The sequence below is a fragment of the Salvelinus sp. IW2-2015 genome, unplaced genomic scaffold, assembly GCF_002910315.2.
Source record: "Salvelinus sp. IW2-2015 unplaced genomic scaffold, ASM291031v2 Un_scaffold1933, whole genome shotgun sequence".
NCBI classification, from domain to species: Eukaryota; Metazoa; Chordata; class Actinopteri; order Salmoniformes; family Salmonidae; genus Salvelinus; species Salvelinus sp. IW2-2015.
The window spans coordinates 65,032-75,607 of NW_019943291.1; the positions used below are offsets into that span (position 1 = coordinate 65,032).

Consider the following 10,576-nt stretch of genomic DNA (forward strand, 5'->3'; position numbering starts at 1 on the left):
AAAGAGAGAGATAGGAAAGAACGGGTGATGAGTGAACGGTTTCATCTCCAAGACTCATAGCTCATTTTCCGGAGAGCGAACGCATCATTCACCTAAGAACTAAGGCTACAATAGCTAACACACACATCACCAACTGGTTAGCATCTACAGTAAAGTATGTGAGTAACAAGATGAATAAAAGCTCCGTAAACACTCCAGCAATATCCCGGGGACAGACATACAGTGGGAGAACAAGTATTTGATACACTGCCCGATTTTGCAGGTTTTCCTACTTACAAAGTGACGTAGAATGCAAATAAAATGCAAAAAATTACTTAAAAATCATCACAATGTGATTTTCTGGATTTTTGTTTTAGATTCCGTCTCTCACAGTTGACGTGTTACCTATGATAAAAAATTACAGACCTCTACATGCTTTGTAAGTAGGAAAAACCTTCAAAATCGGCAGTGTATCAAATACTTGGTTCTCCCCACTGTACATGTACGGTACCATTAGTTGGAGTTAGTGGCAGAACGTATTGGATGGGGAATTGTTTTGGATAGCTGTTGGGAGAGACAGAGAATTGAGAATGAGGCTGTCTCAAATGACTGTGGAGCAGACTGTTTAGTTAGGGGGTCTGACAGTCATGTTCCGTGTCCACTCAGAGTGCTCTCTTTCTGAGGGGGGGTTCTTAGCTGGGATCTGAGCTGTTGAATATTCTGTTTATATACAGTGTGGGTATCTGATTTGACTCTGCCCATTGTGTTGTGAGTAGATAGTTTCTGAGGAGTGTAGGAGGACATAAGCCTGATGAATGTACGCCCTAATCTAGTTGTAATCAATAGGGCTGTCACTCTGCCTGCACTGGACATGTGTGTTCGATCATGCAAATGGGTGGATTGATTTGTTAAGTGACATTTTAACATTCTTACCGACAGGTTTCCTTAAGTCCTTAAAAAGGTTAAAAGGGTTTTTTAGGGTCTGGTAAGGAAGAGGAAAGCATTCAGTGGCACCCCATTAAGAGCAGTGAAATCCACCCCTATAAAGTTCAATGTATGGACAATGTACAGGTAACTGGCAGAATAAAGGAAACACCAGCATAAAGTGTCTTAATAGGGTGTTGGGCACCACGAGCCAGAACAGCTTCAATGTACATAATTCGGTGTTTTGTTGAAGGTGGTGGAAAACGCTGTTTTAGGCACCGCTCCAGAATCTCACATGTTTATTTGGTTTTGAGTTCTGGTGACTGAGACACACATGCTTGTTTTACCATCCATGTGGGGACCAAACACTTGATTACCATTCAAATTAATATTTTCCCTAAACCTAACCCTATAACCCTTAATCTAACCCTTAATCTAACTCTAATCTTAACTCCTAACCCTAATTGTAACCTTAACCTTAAATCTAACCACTAAACCTAAAATAGCCTTTCCCTTGTGGGGAATGGAGAAATATTCTCATTTTTCTTGTTTTACTATCCTTGTGAGGACTTCTGATCCTCGGGGGCTCCCAAGTGGCGCAGCGGTCTAAGCCACTGCATCTCAGTGCTAGAGGCGTCACTACAGACCCTGGTTCGATTTCGAGCTGTATCACAGCCAACCGTGATTGGGAGTCCCATAGGGCGGCGCACAATTGGCCCAGCGTTGTCCGGGTTAGGGTTTTGCCGGGGTAGGCCGAATTTGTTCTTAACTGACTTGCCTAGTTAAATAAAGGTTAAATAAAGGATAGTCAAACCAAACACACACACCCTTTAAACCCTCTATGGTCCTTTGAGACCCCTCTTTCGAAGTCACTGACATCTCTTCTTCTAGACATGGTAGACAAAATAACAGGCAACTGGGCATTTTTATACATGACCCTAAGCATGATGGGATGCATGATTTATACATGAACCTAAACGTCTGTCAACGGGAAGGCTGCATTGATATCCCAGAGCTCCCACAATTCCATGGCAAGGTAGCTGTGAGCGGCTCACACACGGCCCAGCTCAGCAGCACAGGAAGTCTGGCAGCTATTGGCTGACCCGACCCGGACCGTAACACAGTCGCAACCAGTCGGCACACACTATTAGTCAAGGGTTTTTTAGTCAGAGCAGGTCACCCCCGAACACACGCACGCACACACACAGGTCACCCCTAAGCCCCTGTGTATATGGAGGTAGCCCCGCACCCCTTCCTCTCTGTAACATCAGACAGCCGTAGAGGAAACGTGGGCGTGCCGTCACTGTTACCAAATCCTGTTTTTTCATTGGAACCAACATCACAACCCAGACAGAGGAACTTGAGGAATCCAGGATCACTAAAACAAGAGCCGTGGGAAATTACACCCCGCTTTTCTCCCCCCAGAAATCTATTAATAGAATGTTTTGTGCCAGATTTTAAAAAATATATATATTATTGGTAATAATTCACCACTATAAAATGTGAAATGTCTGGCATTTGAAGCTTTACACATGACTAGGCGACAAACAATTCTCAGTTGGCAACAAAGGGATCTCTRAACCTTTGACGATACACAGCAGTTGTTGATAGAAACCTCCTGATAACAGTAGTGTAGTGATATTTCGGTGTTATCCACCCCCTGCCAGGCATTTACATAAAGGCATGCTAAATTATTCATTAATTATCAGAGGATTCCCGGTGGAACAGGATGAAACAGACAGTGGCTGCTAATTGGCCCATCAATAACCCTGCTGCCTGCTGGATCTCCCTTAGTGGATCTGGATCTCTCCTCAGGAATCTGTCTCTCTAGTCTACACAACACTTCTGTCTCTCTAGTCTACACAACACTTCTGGCTCTCTAGTCTACACAACACTTCTGTCTCTCTCTAGTCTACACAACACGTCTGGCTCTCTAGTCTACACACACTTCTGTCTCTCTCTAGTCTACACAACACTTCTGGCTCTCTAGTCTACACTCCAACAACACTTTCTGGCTCTCTAGTCTACACAACACTTCTGGCTCTCTCTAGTCTACACAACACTTCTGGCTCTATAGGTCTACACAACACTTCTGGCTCTCTAGTCTACACAACACTTCGTCTCTCTCTAGTCTACACAACACTTCTGGCTCTCTCTAGTCTACACAACACTTCTGGCTCTCAGTCTACAAACACTCTGTCTCTCTCTAGTCTACACAACACTTCTGTCTCTCTCTAGTCTGCACAACACTTCTGTCTTCTCCTAGTCTGCACAACACTTCTGGCTCTCTAGTCTGCACAACACTTCTGGCTCTCTAGTCTTACACAACACTCTGGCTCTAGTCTACACAACACTTCTGGCTCTCTAGTCTACACGTCACTTCTGGCTCTCTCTAGTCTACGCAAGACTTCTGTCTCTCTAGTCTACCAAGACTTCTGTCTTTCTAGTCTACCCAAGATTTCTGTCTCTCTAGTCTACGCACGACTTCTGTCTCTCTCTAGTCTACGCACGACTTCTGTCTCTCTCTAGTCTACGCACGACTTCTGTCTCTCTCTAGTCTACGCACGACTTCTGTCTCTCTCTAGTCTACGCACGACTTCTGTCTCTCTCTAGTCTACGCAGACTTCTGTCTCGCTCTAGTCTACGCAAGACTTCTGTCTCTCTCTAGTCTACGCAGACTTCTGTCTCTCTAGTCTACACAACACTTCTGGCTCTCTAGTCTACGCAAACATTCTGGCTCTCTAGTCTACGCAACACTTCTGCTCTCTAGTCTACGCAACACTTCTGGCCTCTCTAGTCTACGCAACACTTCTGGCTCTCTCTAGTCTACACAACACTTCTGGCTCTCTCTAGTCTACGCAAGACTTCTGTCTCTCTAGTCTACGCAAGACTTCTGTCTCTCTAGTCTACGCAAGACTTCTGTCTCTAGTCTACGCAAGACTTCTGTCTCTAGTCTACGCAACACTTCTGGCTCTCTCTAGTCTACACAACACTTCTGGCTCTCTAGTCTACGCAACACTTCTGGCTCTCTAGCTACGCACACTCTGTTCTCTCTAGTCTACGCAACACTTCTGGCTCTCTAGTCTACGCAACACTTCTGGCTCTCTCTAGTCTACGCAACACTTCTGTCTCTCTAGTCTACGCAACACTTCTGGCTCTCTCTAGTCTACACAACACTTCTGGCTCTCTAGTCTACGCAAACACTTCTGGCTCTCTCTAGTCTACACAACACTTCTGGCTCTCTCTAGTCTACACAACACTCTGGCTCTCTCTAGTCTACGCAAAGACTTGTTCTCTCTAGTCTACGCAACACTTCTGTCTCTCTAGTCTACGCAGACTTCTGGCTCTCTAGTCTACGCAAGACTTCTGTCTCTCTCTTGTCTACGCAAGACTTCTGTCTCTCTCTAGTCTACGCAGACCTCTGTCTCTCTCTAGTCTACACAACACTCTGTCTCTCTCTAGTCTACACAACACTTCTGTCTCTCTCTAGTCTACACAACACTCTGTCTCTCTCTAGTCTACGCAGACCTCTGTCTCTCTCTTGTCTATGCAAGACTTATGTCTCTCTCTAGTCTACACAACACTTCTGGCTCTCTAGTCTACACAACACTTCTGGCTCTCTAGTCTACACAACACTTCTGGCTCTCTCTAGTCTAACACAACACTTCTGGCTCTCTCTAGTCTACACAACACTTCTGGCTCTCTCTAGTCTACGCAACACTTCTGGCTCTCTAGTCTACGCAACACTTCTGTCTCTCTCTTGTACGCAACACTTCTGTCTCTCTCTTGTCTACGCAAGACTTCTGTCTCTCTCTAGTCTACGCAGACCTCTGTCTCTCTCTAGTCTACGCAACACTTCTGTCTCTCTCTAGTCTAGCGCAACACTTCTGTCTCTCTCTAGTCTACGCACACTTCTGTCTCTCTCTAGTCTACGCAGACCTCTGTCTCTCTCTAGTCCACGCAACACTTCTGTCTCTCTCTAGTCTACACAACACTTCTGGCTCTCTGGAGAACAAAAAGAGAACAATTGTAAAATACACTGCCCCCCACACCACAAATAAAAATTAAAAATAATTAATTTAAGAGATGGTTCTCCACAACCGTTTTGCTTGTTGATCAAACGTGTCTGGGAGAACACAGGGTAGAATTGCCAATGGGCCTCTCTTTTAGCAGCACAGACTGAGAGGCTTTGAAAGACACACCACAGAGCTAGTTCACTATACCTCCGCAGGCACTACCAAACGCTCCCTGAATCACTGATGAGAGAGGGGATTTCTAGGCACTACCAAACGATTGCATCTCAGTCAGAGACAGACACACACAACACACAATACTATTCCCCTCTCCCTTCCCCAAATGCTAACCTCATTACCATAAAGGCGGGCCTCTGGAGAGGTGCTGCAATAACACAGGCTGTTCTTTGTGTCCCTGCCTTGATTGACAGGAGATTGCAGCGCACATTAAATGGCCATCAGACTCTGCATTAGTTTAGAAACAGAGGGAGCAGGGCCCCGTCAAAGGTCAGGCCGAGCGCATAATGAACTGATCTCGCTCTGTCACAACACACACACATGCACAAAATGAAGGAACACAAACACACACACACACCGGTCCCCCATAGGCCCCCAGTCAGCTTGTCATTAAGAGGCCTGTCCTGGATTCTAATAGACATGTAGCCCTAATAAAACGGATCACTCTCTGACACAGAGCTTTGAACGTATTAACATAAGTGTGTTTATGTCGGAGGAAATGCAGACAAGAAGCCTGACTCTGCACCTAAGGAGGCTCCAGGGGTGCTCTGTTCCAGGGTGCTCTGTTCCAGGGGTGCTCTGTTCAGGGTGCTCTGTTCCAGGGGTGCTCTGTTCCAGGGGTGCTCTGTTCCAGGGGTGCTCTGTTCCAGGGGTGCTCTGTTCCAGGGGTGCTCTGTTCCAGGGGTGCTCTGTTCCAGGGGTGCTCTGTTTCTTATTGTTAATAATTACTCCCAAAACATTGGTATTCTCTCATATTGTATTGTGTGTTTAAAAGGGGAAAAATAATTGCGCTATCTGTGGCTACTAATTTCACCATGTTTCCAGGTTGCTAAACTATAATTGCGGAAGTATAATTGTTGAACATTTACAAAAAGAACCATGACGTATAATAACCATAAACCTATTCACACAATTTGTTATGCACTTAATAACAAATGTTCTCATTTAAATAGTGTCTTCCTCCACTCCACTTCCCAGCTTGCATCCCAATGTTGGTACTTTACTCCCTAGTTAGTGCACTCATTTTGACCCGGGCCCATAGGGCGCTATGTATATAGTGAACATGGTTACATTTAGGACGCAGACCAGTTCCACATGAAAACCCAGAGACCTTTCAGTGCTCTGCCGCCCCAGGGCCTTTTCTCTCCTCCTTGACACCGGCCAATTTATTGATATTGTTTCCACGGCTCATAAAGTCATTATACAAGAGCTTTCACGGTTTACCATCAGCTGAGGCTCGATCGCCCCGTCAGGGGGAGATGTCATGATGGCAGACAGGCAGCAGCGCGTCTAGCTGTTCGCTCTCTCTTTCTCACTCACCTCCCTCTCCTCTGTCTGATCTCGTTCTTCCCCATCTCTATCTTTCGCTCTCTATTTTCTTCTCTCTCGCTCTGTCTCTCTCTCTCTGCCGTTCCTCCCTGATTGAAAGTTATAATTAAGAGAGTGAGAGAGAATTAGAAGGAAAATTAGCTGTCAGAAAGTCACATTTAAGTGAGTGATGGGCCAGCCCCGGCTGTTAACATTTAAATGATATAAATTGCCATTTAAGTGTACCGGTTTAATGTTTTGTCACAGAATTAATGTGACACAAGGCAGCAATGACAATCAAGGCCTCCTCATTCTAATTTGGAACGCGTTTAGAAGCCTTTGTTGTTGCCGTGCCGACAGCTTTTCCAGAAATTAACACAATTGCTGTTTTTATGAGAAACCATAAATGTTTTCCCTTCTTTGCCAGCTAATGAGTAGAAAAACAGCTTGTATCTCAATGTTATGGTGAGACAGAGACGTTCCAAAGCACCGCTATATACATTATCTCGTCTCGTCATCCCACGAAAGGGGAAGAAAAGTCCTAAATGAGTCCCCAACGTCCTACTAGAACGGAGTGTTCTCATGTTTCATGTTTTCACACGATTAGCATTGGAGTCTTTGGGAGCATTTCCTTCATTATGCAGATGATAGTCAGTGCTGCTATCTGCTATTGAAATGACTTTGAACAAGTTCTGCTTTGAGTTGCAGCTTTTTGTGGGGGTTGGGGGGGTGGAGTAAGCATTCTGGAATTACAACAATTACTGCCGAATATCATTTGCAGTCTTGCAGTTTAGCAGGTCTACTGTATCTGCTCTTAATGCTTCAGTAGACCTATATCAATAATCCTTTGACTTCGTCTAATCCCCCCTTGGTTCTGTGGCTTATGAGTGACATCAACTTCAATCAATGATTTGCAAGGATTCCCTACCTCCTATTTTTKATATAATCTTGGGATCCTCTTGTACCACTCTATCTATCCCAATCCCCTCTAACCATGAGTCCTCGCCGCCTCACTCTGAACAYGGTTAGTATCTTTTTCTGTTCAATATAACCCTTTCATTTAGCCCCATCCCCTCTAACCATGGCTCCTCCTCTCCTCCTGTCTTCCCAGGCTCTGGAGAGTGAGTTTGTGTGGTGCCAGCTGCACCAGTGGATCGACCTGATCTTTGGCTACAAGCAGCAGGGTCCTGAGGCCACCAGGTCTCTCAACGTCTTCTACTACCTGACCTATGAAGGGACCATCAACCTCAGCTCCATCACCGACCCCATGCTCAGAGAGGTGATGTACCACACACGACGCACACACACCACCACTACACACACACACACACAGACGTTGAAGTGACGTTTTATCTGTGCGTATTATTTGTTAGTAATATTTATAGTTTTTTGTCTTTTCCATCTCTTAAAAATCCCCTGCTGGACATGATTACTCCCGGTATCACACAGAACCGTTAAAGCTCTTAACTGGGATGTTGAATCCCAATTCAATTAAAGTCATTAGCATCAGGCAAAGGTACAATTTCCGAATTATTGACGCTGTTATTTGTGGTACATTCACACGCAGGCTGCTGTGGTAAGTAAGTACTATTGCAGTCAAATTGAGTTGCTGAACCCAGCAGTCTTTCTTCTCCAGCACTGGGATCCCACTGAAAGCTGTATAGAGTGCTCCACTTTAAGGTTGAGAAAGCCCTTAAATCGCGGGGTGTGTTTGTGTTTTTCCTCGTTCTACTTTCATTCATTATTCATCCTCCCTTCACTTTGAACCAACAGGCAGGCAGCCTCTCACCTCTCTCCCCACCAGGCAGCAACACGGTACACCTATAGCAATTAAACATGGCTAGCCGCCTAGCTTACAGCGCTACTCTCTCATTGCACACTAGACAATATCTGTTGGCAGCGTCGAACAAGGGTGCTGCCCCACAACTAGAGGTGACTTCTCTCTCTAAAAACGGTGCCCATGAAGTGTAACTCAGGGTGCCAGACATGTCCAAGCTCAGCCACTGAGACAGCTTCTTCTGGCCAGGTAGTCCATGTGTGTGTACTGTATAAACTCTAGGGCCTGGACGGGTACCGGTATGGTTTATGTCTCTTTAGATGGGAGGTAAGGGAACACAACACAAAGCGGATTGAACTGGTTTAGAAATCAGCTCTAATGTTGGAAACAAACATCATGATGTCATCCAGAGTCACATGTATTTATTTTCTAAGCTGTAGCACAATATGTTACATACAGCAGGTTTTTAATAAAGGACCAAAGAGATTGGTTTGCGTCATGTTTTAATTTTTGTCATGTAAAAAATATCCTGATACCAGTACCGTCCTGGCTCTAATAACCTCCAGAGATAACACAGTGTACCCTAAATACAACGGGAGCTGGTCAACATWACTTCCTATATAATGATATATTTATTTCGTTGAAGACACTCTGAAGCCCCAAACAAATGATCCGGAAACAAATATCCTAATTGCTCTGATATCACTATTTAGCAATTACTTATGTTGTGTTGAATATAATTTTATGACACTATTACGACGTTCAGTTGGAATTAAGTGTGTACATTTGAAATGAACAACATTACCCGTCCACCAACCAAAACACATTCCCACTGAACTTCCCTCAGAACTTTTACTATCAGAGTCCTGGCCAGAAAATCAGCATCTTGACATCGGCGTTCAACAAGGACACAGTAGGGCGATAGTAGTCGTCATTTCCAGCAGTACACTCRCTGTGGAACAGTGTTCGAGGTTGATTAGTGTCCAGTGGGTGTTCAGCTGAAGGTCAAAGTGACTCAACTGTTCCGASAGCTAGCTCTGGGACGTGTTGCTCAGGCTAATGTACAAGAGGACCCATCTTCAGAGTCACTCTCTTCTTTAAATTCCCAGCTGACGTTTATAAAGGCGTGTGATGTTGGAAACTTGCTGGGCATAGGTCACCTATMTACTTGCCCATACTACAATGTTATGGCATATAGGCATGTGATTATGTGGGGCCGCTGGCAAGGCCAATCTTCTTTAGGGGCGCTGGTCCGTATCTGATGAAGTCTCTAYATTCTGTACATTTAAAGGACGGAGAAAGACCCCGTCTGCAACGAGGCTACTGTCATTTGATTTACTCAACCACTTGACAAGCTGCATCTGGATGKAAAACATGCTGTTTTTATGCAAATAAACGCATCACTGTAACCGCATAGCCGCACTTGGTTTTGAATGAAGGGAAATGAATAACGGAGGATGTCCTTGGCGTGTTGTCTGGTTTGTGGGGGTTGTGCGACAACTCAAGGCAGGTTCCTGTTTGCGTGGGTATGTTTAATTTATACTCGTATTACGTGAAAGCTGTAAAATGCAGACTGTTCCCGTCTGTGTGTTGTCACTGGTGTGTGACGGCCGTGAGATTTTTCATAATCACAGACAAAGGACAGCGTGAGATGGAGAGAGAGGGCAGGAGAGAGATGAGCGAAGAGGCAGGGAGAGAGAGCGAGAGGGCAGAGAGAGAGAGCGAGCAGGGCACGGGAGAGGGCAGAGAGCGAGAAGGGCAGGAGAGAGAGAGGAGGAGAGAGCACGAGGCAGAGAGAGAGAGGGCGGAGAGAGAGCAGGGAGAGAGAGTGGAGGAGCTGAGAGAGGGCAGAGCGAAGAGAGAGCGATAAGAGGGCTTGAGGAGAGAGAGAGGACAGGAGAGCGGAGGAGAGAGAGGAGGCAGAGGAGATAAGGAGAGGAGAGGGGGAGAGAGAGAGAGCAGAGAGAGGGAGAGGCGAGGAGAGAGAGGAGAGGGCAGAGGAGCAGAGAGTGAGAGAGGGCAGGAGGAGAGAGAGAGGGAGGCAGGAGCGAGAGATGGAGCGGGTCAGGAGAGCGAGAAGCGAGAGGCAGGAGAGAGAGAGCGAGAGGGCAGTGAGAAGGAGACGAGAGGGCGGAAGAGAGAGCGAGAGGGAAGGAGAGAGAGGAGCGAGAGGGCCAGGAGGAGAGAGAGCGAGAGGGCAGGAGAGAGAGGGAGAGGGCAGGAGAGAGAGAGCGAGAGGGGCAAGGAGGAAGAGAGCGAGAGGGCAGGTAGAGAGAGAGCGAGAGGGCAGGAGAGAGAGAGTCGAGAGGCAGGGAGAGAGAGAGCGAGAGGGCAGGTG

At 46.0% G+C, this 10,576-nt stretch overlaps 1 protein-coding gene across 1 annotated transcript in view; it reads left to right on the forward strand.

Annotated features, from left to right (window-relative positions):
* LOC112072453 (lipopolysaccharide-responsive and beige-like anchor protein) overlaps positions 1–10,576 on the forward strand; it is a gene marked incomplete at its 5' end in the record, with an annotated part of 121,387 nt that overhangs the window by 47,302 nt on the left and 63,509 nt on the right. The window contains one exon of the mRNA XM_070439805.1: positions 7,573–7,740. Within this exon, the coding sequence (XP_070295906.1) occupies positions 7,573–7,740 (168 nt within the window). The remainder of the gene's footprint in view (positions 1–7,572; positions 7,741–10,576) is intronic.